Source organism: Lampetra fluviatilis, chromosome 20 (assembly GCF_964198595.1).
Source record: "Lampetra fluviatilis chromosome 20, kcLamFluv1.1, whole genome shotgun sequence".
Classification (NCBI taxonomy): Eukaryota; Metazoa; Chordata; class Hyperoartia; order Petromyzontiformes; family Petromyzontidae; genus Lampetra; species Lampetra fluviatilis.
This window is the reverse complement of record NC_136294.1, coordinates 8,069,809-8,085,231: the sequence shown is the minus strand read 5'-3', so window position 1 is coordinate 8,085,231 and position 15,423 is coordinate 8,069,809. Positions and strand designations below refer to the sequence as shown.

At 42.1% G+C, this 15,423-nt stretch overlaps 1 protein-coding gene across 1 annotated transcript; it reads right to left on the bottom strand.

The window, feature by feature from the left end:
- Positions 1-415: 415 nt before the first annotated feature.
- On the bottom strand, positions 416-14,954 carry SELENOF (selenoprotein F). Its single transcript, XM_078865547.1, has 5 exons — positions 14,848-14,954; positions 12,186-12,353; positions 7,293-7,356; positions 1,892-1,941; positions 416-1,304 (listed from the first exon to the last, which is right to left on the bottom strand). Exons 1-5 carry the CDS (start codon positions 14,890-14,892, stop codon positions 1,173-1,175), a joined length of 459 nt encoding a protein of 152 aa, XP_078721673.1. The 5' UTR covers positions 14,893-14,954; the 3' UTR covers positions 416-1,172.
- Positions 14,955-15,423: the final 469 nt, after the last annotated feature.

Sequence of the window (15,423 nt, the reverse complement as noted above, 5' to 3'; positions counted from 1 at the left end):
GTTAGGTTTTAGGACACATCAAGAGCAAGTTGTACGAGTGCTCGTGACCATTCGCAATGATTAAAACATGAAGGTGATACATCAAAAATGGGACAATATAGATGTTCATCCAGTCCTCCAAAATGTTGATAGTTTTGATGTTTTAAAGGGTATGAGATCAATGCAACTTTCAACATATTGCACGTTATTAAATGTTTTTCATGCCTTTGCTGAAATAGGCAGTGATCATGTTATGTATAAAAAAACCTTTTCTGACCAAACACTTTTTTGGTCCTGAAATTTGTCTAAAAGCACATTTGTGAGTAAATAACAGGATGTCTAAATGCAAGATATGTCACTCTAACATACTGCTTGTGGAGGCTGCTAACTACAAACAATAAAATTCGAAAATAAACACTTAAAACTCAACACAAAACTCAATTGCAAATTTTATTTTTTGATAGAAGTGTGTGTGAGAGAGCCGGGGCGTAGCGATGTGACTACCAGGTCAGGCTTGGGTGACCACAACTCTCAGGCTGTACAAACCATGGCAGGTTTTAATGCACAGCCTTCATACAAGGCCACCCACGCAGTGACATCCCCAGTGGCGGCGATGCCATCAACCTGCCAACCACATCACCATCCACGTACCATCATCATTTTTCACTTTTTGGTATATTTTGCAATAAAAAAACAACTCCCAATAAACACATCTATTTTACCCCTCTATTTCAACAACAAAAAATGAGATACCAGTTATGGAATGAGATTTTTTTAAACCATAAACTACAAAATAAGTTCCTCAAATACAGTAATTGCTTTCAAATGCTTAGCATGGAGCATGGGATTGGAACACAAAATAATGATTCAACAGTTATCAAAGTGAAATCTACACATTGTAAATTGCACGAATGACTACCAAAACGTGCTGTGGCTTAAATAACGAAATGTAAGGGGGTGGTTAACAGGCAAAGAAAGCTTGGCGATGGTTAAGCTTGAGAATGAAGGTCATGTTTCGGTTACAGGCAAAGGTCAAGCGTATGTTCTCAGTCACGCTAAGGGCATATTAGTGTCGGTCCCGGTCGCAGTATGTCACTGTAAGGGACACGGTGAATCACGCTATGGATAAAGGTCACGCGTGGTGTTGGGCTAAGACACGAGGGGAGATGGATGTGTTTCGATGCACAGCGGTGTTACAAGCGCTCCAGTTTTTCAGACAAAAACTCCTCCACGCTGTCCGTGTTCCACTTGGTGATGCTCAACTCTTCGGCCACGTTCCCACTCTCGTCCAGCAGCTTCAGCACGGGGTCCGAGCCGCGCACGTACTGCACCAAAGACAAAGATCCGCCGTAGAGGCTTAGCAGACTATTCGGGGAAGTGCTGTTAACGACCACCTATGAAGGTCAACACAAAGTGGTCGTGTGGCTCTCATTGTGCCAATCATCTTTTTCTCCCCTCCCCCTCCCCCCTCCATGGTGATGCTTACACACCACACCAGGTAGTCATTTTAAAGCCGAGTTGACCTAGGGGGGGGGGGGGCCCAGGACCGGTTGAGATTTTGGCAAACTGAGATTGGCTGCGAGCAGCAACCGAACTCGGGTCGTTGGGTTCATCGCGCAGTGTGATAACCACTACACGAGCACTACCCAACACGTGCTCGGACACACAGACACGTAAGCACATGTGGATAACATTTTTGTCGCATGTGCAAGCATTATTGGCCAAATCAATCATAATAGACGTTGACTGTGGTGACACATTTAACAACTGAAGATCTTCATATGAACACGGCACAGGCCTAACTGTTGATTGAGCAAGAATGTATCGGTCTGTAGTCTTTAAGCACGCGTAACATTTCAATAATAAGCTTCTGCAAATTAAATTACAGATGCGTTAGACCTTGGAGTCTCACCTTGATCGTTAGACCTTTAAACGTGCTGGGCTTGTTGCTCCGCACAAATGCTGCCAATAAACACACACACAAAGTTAACATTTTCACTTTTTAACGAGGGGCATTTATACAAAACTTTTTAAAATTATTGTCACCTTTTATTTATCTATTTTAAGCAATGCCTTAATGAGAACACTTTAACTTCCATAAAAAAAGGCAGCTGTCTGAGCTGGTAAAGTAAATATTAGAAAAACCGAGGGATTTGAAACTGTTAAAAAAAAGCAAGCTATTAGAGATGGAAGCATATGAGGGAGGCCTTCACACAGTTTTAGAAAGTTATAGACTAACAACAATGTCACAAAATGTATGCACCTTTTAAAACAGTCTGCCTCAGCAGCAAGCCATGCTTTCCCACCTGACGACGGACACTTGTGTTGCGCCCAAAACGTCGCGATCTATTTTATTTTATACCTACGTGACTTTACCCAAAGAGCATAAGCTATTACGGCTTTTGCACTTTAAGGAGTAACACAATTCAAACAACTATGCTGAACTACATTTGGTAGACAGAAGCGACGTTTAACATGTATGTTCATGTGTATTTTTTTAATTGGCTTCACAGCTGTATCTCGACAATGGACATGTCCTGAGAACAACCGAAGAGAGATGCTCAAAATGAGCACCATTGTGGAGAAAAGGCAAAAAGTAAGCGGAGGAAGACAGCGGAAGAGATGGCAGCAGCGAGACAAAATCTAAGAGTTCCGAGGCCATGACTGGACAGGTGCAACGAAGGAAAGAAATGGAAGAATATGAAGAGGGAGGCCTTCACACAACTTTGGAAAGTTATAGGCTCACAACAATATGTATCACCATTGGAACCTCATTTGCCAGTAAAAATATGATAATTGGTTTTTTACCCTTCTATCTGGCAACAAAACTGACACCTTTTTACAAGGAGTCATGTTTGCATAGACCACAATACCTGCAGTCATAATGTAAACAAAAAAAAACATAACTCTGATAATGTGCACTGTCCTTGAAGTTGATTGGTCCACACCAGAGACAGCTTTCCTTAGAGTCTAGTCTCACATGGGTTGGACCAGATGACGCATGTGAGACTAGGCTCTAAGGAAAGCTGTATCGGGTGTGGACCAATCAACTTCAAGGACAGTGCACATTATCAGAGTTCTGTTTTTTTTGTTTGCATTATGACTGCAGGTATTGTGGTCTATGCAAACATGAATCCTTGTAAAAATGTGTCAGTTTTGTTTCCAGATAGAAGGGTAAAAAACCAATTAACAATATGTATGTTGAACTTCTTTCGCACCGTACGCAGCCAAATGTGATAATCAGAGGTGTGGGGGAAGAACAAACTAAACAAAAAAAGCAGTTCTAAAGAAATATAAATTAGCTTGCCACGTGGCAAAGTTTTTATACGAAAAAAAAGCCCAAATGGGTGCATTTAAGTAAGCGTATCTCTTCCCTTCTACCGCATGACCCCTGTGGAGCGCGGCTCCGCACGAAGTGACGTCACCCACACTCAATCACACCACCGTCCCATTCATCACGCGCGCAGGGACGGACAAAATTGTGATGATGCATGGCACAAGTTTAGAGGACGCAGACAGATTAAAACCCCCAGCACCAAGCGGGCAAAGATAGAGCCAGGAGGGCGAGCGGTCTTAATCACGGCCGACAGCGCACCGTCTCTTGAGCAACGACTCTCTGCATTGTCTTCCAGCATTAACGTCAGCGGCAAAGTATTAAATATATTCCACGACAAAACAACATTGACACTTTTAAATGTCGTTGATGTTAGGTGTTTGGAATTTGGACTTGCATTTAATAGAAACATTCAAGCTTGCTAATTACTTTGTCCGTTTATGTTATAATGTTTTTTTGTCATTTCGTTGAATATGTTTGGGGGCAAATTCTGAAGATGTCTGTTAACCAATCTCTTGTTTTTAAAAAAGCAGATAGTACAGCACTGTGTAACATTAACCTTTATAGCTTACAAGAAATTAAATGAACACAGGTGTAGTTGATCCATCAGGTTTACTTATCGCGGCAGATTTCCCATATACTGCAGTGCCCAGTGCCTGGGACACCTTAGAGGTATACCATCCAGAATTCAACAATCGTGGAGCGAATGGACATTTTCTTGCCAATTGTTTGATAGTATTTTTTTTATCAAAAAGGCTGATCAAGCCATCCTATTCGAAATCTTGCAAAAATACTTGCCAGCAAATCAATTTCAATACATTACAAAGTCAACGAGAATTATATTTTAATGCGTTACAAAATACAGACGAATGATTACTTTATTTGAAGGGAGAAAAGTTGTGTTTACATTTTCAGATGCCAAATATGAAGAGATAAAAACGAATTACATTCGGAATAAGAGAGCAATGTGAAAGTTAACACCTGAAATGTGGTAATGTTTTTAGGGCTACCTTGCATTGCAGATGCATTCATTTTTCTACACTCGATTACCAAGCTATTAAAATATAAACAATTTTTGAGTTAAGTTGTTGGACTCTGCCGTAAAGCAGATTTAGCATCAAACAACTCACAGAAGCCGATATAGAGAATGTTGCGATGTGACTCGACATCTGTGAAAGAGCGCTGTATAGTACTATACTCTTTGGTTTTTTCGGTAAAGTCACGTAGGTAAAAAAAAAATTAAAACAACTAAATTAAATCACGACGTTTCGGGCGCATCACAAGCATGACGGACGCTTGTGTTGCGCCCGAAACGTCGTGATTTAATTAATTTTCATTTATTTTATTTTTTACCTACGTGACTCTACCGATAAAACCAAAGAGTATGAATCCTTGCAGTCACGAAAGCTTCAAATCTAGAGCGCTGTATAGCTCATCGGATTCCTCCAGAATAAATATTCTGATTCTGTCTGTGTGAAACAAGCAGGACGGACGGTAATTTTTAAATTGAAAATCTTTTCACAACAGTCGTGGTGGGGGTACGGCAATTTACAAGTGAATTCCTTCTGTGAATGAGGAAGGAGGCGGTTCGAGCCATGAGTCACAGTGGGTCGTTAATGTTGCTGTGGCCACAGCCGTACAATAGCTCCTCTCTCCATGAGCGTGCTTGGCGGAGTTCTTTCTCACACGAGACTTCCGGCTTAACATTCTTGCATCCATTGACTTCTCTCCGAAAATCCCCCACCACATCTTCCCCAAAAGCGATGAGAGAGTTACAATATTGATCAATCTACAGCATAACCAAACAAAATCCTTGGGTTATCTTACAGTTTGCACGCGTTAATAATTTAGCAGTGGCTAGCCTGTAGAACTTGGTCCGTTTTGTATGGGTTAATGTGCCGTGTAACACAAATGCAGGGAGTGATAATAAAACAGTCGAAGGGAGATTGTTTCTCGTCATCTCTTTACAGGGCGAGTACATACAGAGATGGGAATGTTGTTCGCTTTGTGTTGCATCACGGAAGAATGTATATTACGAATTTTTTTCAAAGAACTCAAAAGCAATCCTTTAAGTTCAAATATTTCATATTGATGAAGAATACGCATCTCGATTGCAAAGAAAGCGAGACAGGGCTGCACTGTCGGAAATGGAATTTTAATGGTACCTTCATTTGCCTATTTTCATTCACATTTAACATCCTCATCAGAAATGGAAAAAAAACGTGGGAAATATATGTATTTCACTCTACACGTACTGCGTATGATGTATGCTGTGATGTTCACCAAGAAAACAAATTGCATTTGTTAGAAAAATTGCACCTATGTGTTGTAAGCAAATAGTGTTCACAACTTGGCTTCAAATCGAATACAACAAAGGTGTATTTTCTATTTGTTACAATTAAACTTGACAATTTGGCCAAACCAAAAATATTTATCAACACGTGATGACTACTGTTTAATGTTAGGATTTTTCTTTTAGAATACTTTGTTACTCGGCATATAAAAGGTATGAATTTAACCCCATCCACCCCTTTTTCCCTTGACTTTGTTCCTCTTCCCTTGCCTTCCCCCATATAAAAACCCTACGTTCCCACTGGGATTTTTGCACAGCGTTGGTGTACGGTGCTTTTTTTTCTGTTTGCGCATAGTCACTTTAAGATTTTTCTTCTTCATGTTTTTGTTATTTTGTTTGTTGCGGTTGCACCCGATTCAAGAGCCGAATGGCTCACAGGGCTATACCAAATAAATGAAACTGAAGTCCCTACGTGAGCGGGGCAGTGAGTCCAATCTTATCTCCTCCCCCAGACCCCAGGGAACACCGACTTAGTGCTTTGGGTCCACAACATTTCTGTACCCCCCCCCAACCTCCTTATTACGGTTCGAGCCTTTTACCGGGCCTCTTGTCAAATAAAAAAACAAGAAAGTACGAATTGAAGAATCGTGTTTATGGTACAAAACGAGCGCTATCGCGGGTTTTTATTGGCCCTGCAGAGAAGCTACCGATGCATGTGACTCCTGGGATCAATGTGGGAATGCATGTGGCCAGTCAGCTCCACTGAACTGCAAATAATCATGATGGACCGATCATGCTCATCAGTACAGCACTCTTAATTGCTTAGTGTCGTGCTGGAAGGGATATTTAACTCCCAGATATTCTAATTAGTTTCTACCCCCAGATAATGCATTTTGGGGCAAGCACAGCGGTACAGTGGTCAGCTCACTACGATATTAACCAGGCGACCCGAGTCATGGCGAACATCAGTGGCGGGCAATATCTGAATTGTCCCTGGGCTCCCCGTTCAACAACGTGCACTGACCAGCGTAGCAAAGTATGGTCGAACTACCCCCATGACCTAACACGGCATGGAAAGGGCTCAATCCAGCAGCCAATGGATACATCACTGTAAATGATTATCATTCCAGAAATGAAGTTGCCTAAGATAGAGATTCTCAACTGCATAGGATTGATTATTTGAGCTCGTTCCTTTTTTTTATCTCAACCAATTTTTTCGTTTCAACCCCTGAAACATTCCTTTTGCATGCAGGTCAGAGCCAATCCTAAGAGAACAAAGAATGGCAGGGGCAGAGCTTAAGAGTCCAATGCACGTCTATCATGACAATCCAGACTAACAGTTGGGAGCTGAACAATGCAAGATGATACAACGGCCTTGACCAACTGCCCATGTCAGGTCTGCAAGAGCCCACGAAACACTGAGGCAACGGTCCCGTTATTACATTTATTATTCCACAGAAACCGCACGTGCAGAACTGGCTGGAATGTATGATGTGCACGATAAATGCAAAACAGGAGCATCAAATAGAAACATTTCGGTATTGTGCAATTGAAAATACGATTGCACATTCACAGAAGACTTTTGTTGCACAAAAAAAAAGAATTCCTCCAATGCAACAATTCTAATTTTTTTTCCATAACATGAAAGCTCCTGCTTACATTAAACTAACAAAGTCAACGACTCACCCTGGACTTGTGGGAACCGGCCCAGTTTTCATCCACACACTTCAAGAACTGCTCCAGGATAAAGCTGTTCCACATTCAAAGCAAAACACGATGTTAATGATTGAATTAGACAACTCATTTACATATTATATTTCTCCAGGCTTTTGTTCAAACTTCTGACGGTGAAATAAATGAAGTGCTGCACACCAGTATGGGGCAAAATTACTGCTCACCTGTCGAGGGGTGGTTATGAAGGAGCGACGCTCATTTTCAACTCATACCATTGTTAAAAAATTAACCCGTAAAAACAAAGTTTTTCACTATAAATCCTTTATATGCGTGGCATCGGTTTTATTTTATTATTCATTTCTGTTTTTCTTGAGTAAAAGTTTCATTTTTATCACATTGGTATTTGAAATTAAATGACATTTTTTTTTTCCTAAAAAGTGGAAAATTTTGGAAAAAAAATTTCACGAAAATAAGTTGTCACGCACAACAAGTCTGTGTGCAAAATGTCAGCTCGATTGGATCACGGGAAGTGGGTTAAAAAACGACGGAAAGATTTGCACGGTCGTAAGCACGCAAGCAAGCAAGTAAGTGAACTTAATATAAAGGATTTATAAAAATACATCTGCCTTGAAAATAATTAACGATTAAAGTTCGAAATTCAAGTACCAACGCAGAGTAAAGGCATTTAACCCTTTCCCATTCTGAGACGTCTGCAAGTTGCAGGGTGGGTCCCGTTGACCTCCGAATCTCGGAAGGCGCAAGAGCCTCAGCGTTCAATTTATTTAGAGGCATAGCGCCGTTGTTCGTAAAGACATTGTTCTCTTTCGATTTAAAGCTTTCGTGACTGCAGGGATTCATCTTCTTGGTTCTTTCGGTAAAGTCACGTAGAATGGAAATAATAAAATAATACAAATAAAACATAATAAAATAATTCTCACGACGTTTCGGCCACAACACGAGCAGCCGTCCTCAGGTGAGAACAGGTCTGTCGGAAAGACAGCGTCTGAATGAACACCACCAGGCTTGGAGCGTATCATGATACGTGACTTTACCGAAAGAACCAAGAAGACATTGTGCTCACCGCAGAGAACTATAGCGACACGACCACATTCTATGATAGTTGGTGCCAAACTGTGCCACTCGCCCTCCCGCATGGCATTGTGGGGAGCCTCAGTACTCGAGGTTATTTTATTTTAGTTTTTATTCCGGTTTCATTTTGATTCACGTACATCATCAGAACTTGAAAGGATTAAGCAGGAAAATGCTTTTGGCAATGACATTTTTTGTTTAATATAGTTTTAGTAAGTGTGAATATAAGGTTATTGCAACAATAAACACTATGTGTAGTTTATTTAATAAGAATCATTATATTCAATCAGTCCATTCAGTTCTTACAGTTTTAAGTGCAGCTGCTGGAAGAACAACCTTGAGATTAAATTTTTTTTAGAAGAGGCATTGCATTCATTGGGTTAAAGAAACCCCACCGCTCTCATATAGGCTACTTTGCCGGCTGGTACATGCCTGATTAATAGCATTATCAAAGCAAACAACCCGTTAGAGTAGCTGGGAACATTAGTCTGTGAAGGTGTTATCCCTCTTTTGTCCAAATGGGAATACAGCATTGACTTTAAGAGAGCATTTTTTTTGCCGAGATTGTTAATGGTGCAGGCCATTCAAGAAGTGTGGTCCCCTTAACCCTGCCATCAGTAGCAAAAATATCTCTGAAACCACTTAAAAGTAAATTCAATGTCACCAGCCTTCACGTGACTGAATGTTCTAGAAGCAACATTTTTTCCCACTTCGACTTTATGCCAAAAGAACGAGCAATACAATTTCAGGTTATTTTATTGCCAAGTATAATTTTGAATGTGCATCAGTGGCGATAAAAAAGAGGCTAAAATAAATAAACCTGTGGCACGAGTGGCTGCACTTGTGAGCGAATGTGGCAAGTGTGATTTTCGATGGCTTTCTTGCATATTACCGTATTATCATTCGCACATTAACATTTTACCTCTCTTTTGCGACGTGAAGATGGGCAATAGCCTGCTATAATTAATTTATATTAAACATTGTACTTACCAAATTAGCATGCAGCACTGATGCTCAAAGTGACTTCTCCCCTGACCAAGTGCTGGGTGCTTCACTATATTAACCTTTAAACATTTCATGCAAATAGCAGTCCAAGTCACTTAAATGTCCCTGACAATTTCAGAATGCTGAGCTCAAAAGAGATTTTGCTGTGGGTGTACGCACACAGGATTAAAAGGCTTTGGACGCATTCTGACCTGACCGTTAACCTTTTGACATAAAAATCAATTGTATACTAGAGTGTGATCCTTGACCATCCATGAAATTTTTCATCAGGATTGCTGCGAGGAGTGCAAGAGGCATTGCAGGTACAAGCAGTTTATATTCATCTAACACAGATTTAGTATATAGAGTAAGTAATGGTGTGTGTGTGTGTACGTGGGTCTCGTTGCCAAAAACGTATCATGTTGTGATACGTGGTGACTAATTGCAGTATTACCTAAATCAAATGAAAAATATTCAATAAATGTAACATTACTACGCTGTTACGGATTCGTTTTTTATGCTTTTAGTCTTGTTTTAGTGTCTGGATCCAAAAAGGATGGCTGCATTTTGATCGTTGGCATATTATGCAAAAATTACATCAATGACCTTGCATAGACACATATGCAAAGTGACACGTCAGCTCTCAAGGCAATCAATGTAATTTCTAAACGGCAGTTTTTTTTTCTCCCAGCCATAAACATGATGATTAATTAAGTCATTGAATTATGCAATGGTCTGTTAATTCTTCCACATTTCCAATGTGATGAAAAAATCCCACTTGATGGTGCAGAAAGTTCCATTCTGTAAGCTCAGGTGCACCTCAACCTGACACTCAATCAATATTACAAGTCTCACTGCTCTGCAGTTCCATTAATGCCACAAGCTGAGCTTTGGACTGCAATGAACTGGTGATAAAGTTAATATTGGATGTTTTATTATTTACAACACGAAAAATGAAATTTCTTTCATATCACGAGGTTAAAACCTGCTGCAGGACAGAACTGAAATAATCGGATATGCTACACTCATACGAGAAAGGAAGAGTTGACTTAGCTCATTAAAGCACCACATTACTGATTTGCTGTTTATTCATTCAAAGAGTGAACAGGAATCTACTCGCACGGTTTTAAATGTTAAATAAATATATTTACAAATATATTTACGTATATATAGCACAATGATATTTCGGGAAATGGACCTTTTTGAGAGCAGGGAGGGGGCATAAACATCGGCCTATAGCTGGACTTCAGCCTTTAGACTGTGGGCTTTTTGAGAAAACTGTGGAATTGAGAAAACTGGGAAAGTGAATATGCTCATATGGTCAATTCAAAGTTTCTGAATTTTTATCAATATATAGAAATGCTTGCCCTTCTGCATCTTTGATCTGAATGAGAGCCATTTCCCCAAAACATCAGCCAACTATATATTAAACTTGATTTGAAGCTTTCGTGACTGCAGAAATTACTCTTTGGTTCTTTCGGTAAAGTCACGTAGAAAGAAAATAAATTAAATACTAAAATACGACGTTTCGATTGCAACACAATCAATCATCATCAAATCAACATAGACACATGTTGTGTGTGTCTCTGTGTCTCTGTGTTGTCTCTCTCTGCTCGTGTCTGTGTGTCTCCGTGTCTGTGTTTTGTCTCTCTCTCAAATTGAGTTATACCAGATGACGATTGCTCGTGTTGCAATCGAATCGTCGTATTTTATTATTTAATTGATTTCCTTTCTACGTGACTTCACCGAAAGAACCAAAGAGTAGCCACTATATATTTTTTCATTATGTCAATGACAAAGATGTTGAGTATTTTGTAAGTTGTGCCTGCACGGCTCTGCAAATTCCTACAACACTCGATGTAGGAATTTGGTAGCAACAATCTTCGTATAACAAGCCAATTTCATAATGCTGACATGCCTTATTGTCAGCGTGGTTCACTTGGGAAACGTATGAACGGCTTTACAGAGGCTACCATCATTAACACTATCAGATGGACCAACCAGGCAAGGCTGGGGAAAGCCACATGATAATTTGATTCTACCCATTGGCACAGTTGACAAGATATGCCATAATATGGAGCTTCAGAATAGTTTTACTGTAATGTGTTGACACTGACTAATGAGCACAAACATAATTAAGAAATATTAAAAAAACTATACAGCCAAAGTGAAGATAAATTTTCATAGCTAGCTTAATATGCCATTAAGCTGGTTTACAGACTGCCATAATTTGCCTGTATACTGTTAATGCTTTTTTTCATAATTAATAATTAACATGGAAATAATAATCTAACACATTTTAAGGTATTTGTGCAGTTTGTACATTCTCGAATTAAACAGCATACTAATTATTTAAGAAAAGTACTGTGGTGTAAGGGTTAGTTAAAATTAGCCCAATATTGTTTAAATCAAGTATTGCACAATGCAATAGGCTCATCACATAGGCAGTATAATGTACAAGAGGAATTGTGCATAATTAGCAACCAGGGGTTTGAGTACAGAAAAAACTGAAAACTGCGTAAAATCGACCAGATAGCGACTTGCATAGGCTCTGAAACGCGTAGTGCAAAACCCGGAGCACCTGGGGCTCGTCATAGCCAGTTGATGAACGCGCGTCAGTGGTTGTTGTGCATTACGTCATTCCCTCCGGCTCCCACCAGCCAACCAGCTGCCAGGAAAACTATCCCCGTTAACCACCGCTGCCGTTGTTGCGTACGTACATTGTCAGTAGACCCCATACGCAAGCGTACGCATTTGGGTTAACCCCCCCCTTCCCCCCTCCATGCGTACGTACTAAATGGATGGCCCCATAAGGGGGGTGCGATAGCAGACCTTCAGAGCAGACTCTTCCACCTCCATCTGACAGCAGCGCTTGCAGCCAGGGTCCAGTTGGTCCAGCCCAAACTGGGACAGCAAGTCGCACGAGCTGCATAGCAGGTTACTGGAGAAGCCCAGGTCTCTGCAGGCTTCCGACGTGAACTCTGTGGCATACACCGATATCTGAATTCACACACACACACACAACACATGTTGCGGTTGAACGCTGCAAACGTGGAACAGGGCGTATGTGGAAATTTGACGTTGGTGCCAGTTAAGTCACTGCTTGTGGTGTGAATGGGCATGGCACATATTTGTCTCAAACCCTTCTTGTTTATGGTTTACGAAGCATTTTGACAAGATATGTTAAACCAATGTCAACAAATGCCATCAAAATGTGTGAAGCAGCTTCCATTTGAGAAACACACCCAAGCCCTTGCATTAATCCAATTCGAGCATTAATTCAATTTTAGCATGGATCAGATGTGCCAAATTGCGTTAACCTGCAGGCTGCAGCTCTACTGGACAAAACAAATTCTTACTGACATCGCTGTTGGTAATTTTCTACAATTTTGTACACACCAATATGCAAGCAACAACAATCAAGGAACAATTTTAAGGGTAATTCAATGCCTGTGCAAAATCAGTCGAGGAAACTTGTGCTCATACAGTAAACGTATCCATTTACAAAAGGCTCCTTTTTCATTCCACATTAATTTCCAATGCGTTACATGATGAATAACGCACAATTATATACGAGACGAGTTGAGATTATCCACCCAGTAAAACCGAGAAGCTGGTTTAATCAGCTGTGGATGCAAAGATTCAAAATCATGATCTCAGCCGTGCTGGTTCAACAGTCAGCCCTAAGGCTTGAAACCAAGATCTCAGAGGTACCAGACCAGTGCTCTAACAGGGCCTTTAATGAACCCCTCACTCCCCTCCCCTGAGACTCTTCACCTCAGGACCTTATCCCATCCCAACATCTGTGATGCTGGTTTCCTGCTCTAACAAGACCTTCATATTAACTCATGAAACACACACAGCCCCAGGTCTTTAACTCTTGCTCTCAGCTGTTCCATTGCTCTGGTAGGGTCATTATGAACCACCTGACATTCTACCCAGGAGCTGAACTGTAAACCTCAGCAGTGCTGGCTCTGTCTGTGACAAGGATACTATGGACTTTCTGAGAGACACGAAGCTCTAGGACTTGAACTCTGAACTTCTGGTTCAGGCTCATTGTCCGACACTGTCATTCGGACCCCGCTTCCAAGTATGATGAGATGTTAACTACCTCGCCTGGTATATAGGAGTTAGTGGGTTCGATCCGGACGATGACGCCTGCTGTATATTTGGACCTTGCATGTCTCTCTCCCCGTGGTCACGTGTATTTATCTCCGCGTCCTCCGCTTTTTCCTTCCACACTTATAAACATGCGTTTTGAGTATTTGCCTGCTATAAATGTCCACGTGATACGCCACGTCGTTGAGCTATCATTCGTGGCCAAGTCGCTTCAGCAAAAAAGAGTTATACAAAGTTCAGTTGCCCTTATAAAAGTGTAGTTTAGTTTTAAAAAATCCATTAGCATCGCTACAAAATAAACATACACCAGGCTCAACAAACATCAATATAAGCAGCTTATTCGTGCCTTGTTGCGGTCTTCATGTGAATTATCAAACTCAAAAGTCCAAGTTCCTGTGGCGGCCGCGACCAATGGCAGAGGCACACGCGGGGCCCTCTCCTCCCCCACGTCACCATCAGCTGTGCTGCGTCCGCCTTCACACAACTGCGTGCGTGTCTCTCTTAAACTTATATACACACATGAGCACACAAATGTTGAGATAAACAACTCCCCTCTCTCTCTTGAGTAGCTCGCTACACACTTGGATTTTTGTTTGAATGCGTTTTTGTCCAGCAGTGGTTCGATCACGGCTTAATGATGTCAACCTGTTACAGCTACCGGCGTGTTGCGTGTGGCTTCGGTCCATCTCGCCAGTCGATGGTGAATGAAGAAAACTCGAAACGCACGTCTGTAACACGTGTGTTGACACGCTTGTCAATCCACTGCTGGATGAAGGCCTCGGCCACCTAGCGCGAGTCGTGGGGGTGTGGGGGGGGGTAACTTCACCGCGCTGGTCAGTGCGGATTGAATGAACTTCCAAATTTAGTTTGAACTTTAAACTTAAGTTTATCTTAGTTTAAACTTGGGTGAATCAGCGGCCTTTGCTCGTGTAAATCACGACTACATTTAAAGCCGAATTGACGATTACTTCCAAACCGGCTCGTGTTGGATATCCCACGACAGACAAAACGAAGGGGGTTTAATAAACCGCGTTTGTTTTCTGGCGCTCGCCTTCCACTTCCCTTTGTTATTACAAGAACACCTCGCTCCATAGCCCTACCCCATGCCAGAGAAAGATAGCGGTGATCTCTTTCTACCATATCATCCTCAAAGCAACACATCCTCCGTAACAGGAGTGGTTTACATCTCTGCCTCTATCGCGAGAGACGATATCTTCTACCACGCAGAAGGGCACGTTGCCCGAAACGTCGCCTTGAGTTAAGCGCATGGCGTGTGTTGTTGTTGCATCGCTAGCGACGCATTGCGAGAGAAAGGGCGGCTGTGTGTGTCCGTGGTGTCACGGCGGCCTCGTGTCCACCCCCTTTGGTTGCTCACCGCCTTGAGCAGCAGCAGCAGGAGCCCAGGCCGCAGCGCCGCCATTTCTGCCGCTCTCCCTCTCACCCTCTCTCTCTTAGCTCTCCCCCACCCTCTCTCTCTTAGCTCTCCCCCACCCTCTCTCTCTTAGCTCCCTCCCCCCCTCTCTCTCTTAGCTCTCCCCCACCCTCTCTCCCTCCCACCCTCTCTCCCTCAGCCCTCTCTCTTAGCTCTCCCCCTCCCTATCCCCCACCCTCTTTCCCAACTCCTCCCCCCCCTCTCCCCCCCTCTCTCCCCTCTCCCTTCCCTCTCTCCCCGCGCTGCGAAGCCCCCCCCCCCAAGCCGGCTTCTCACTCCCCAACTGCGCACGCGCGAGGACGGCCTCTCCAATTGGTCAGCTCGCCAAGAGCTCGGCCAATCACGTCGCGACGTGAGAATTTTCAACGTAGGTGTCCAAAGCGGTCCCAGAGTCTAATGCCTGACGTAATGTCTCGTATAAAAAAAATTGCATCATTGGGAGGATGAGATTAACACATTAGAACAAGTATTTGTGTGTGTGTGAATTAGACAATAATGCTGGTAAAAGGCAATGACTGG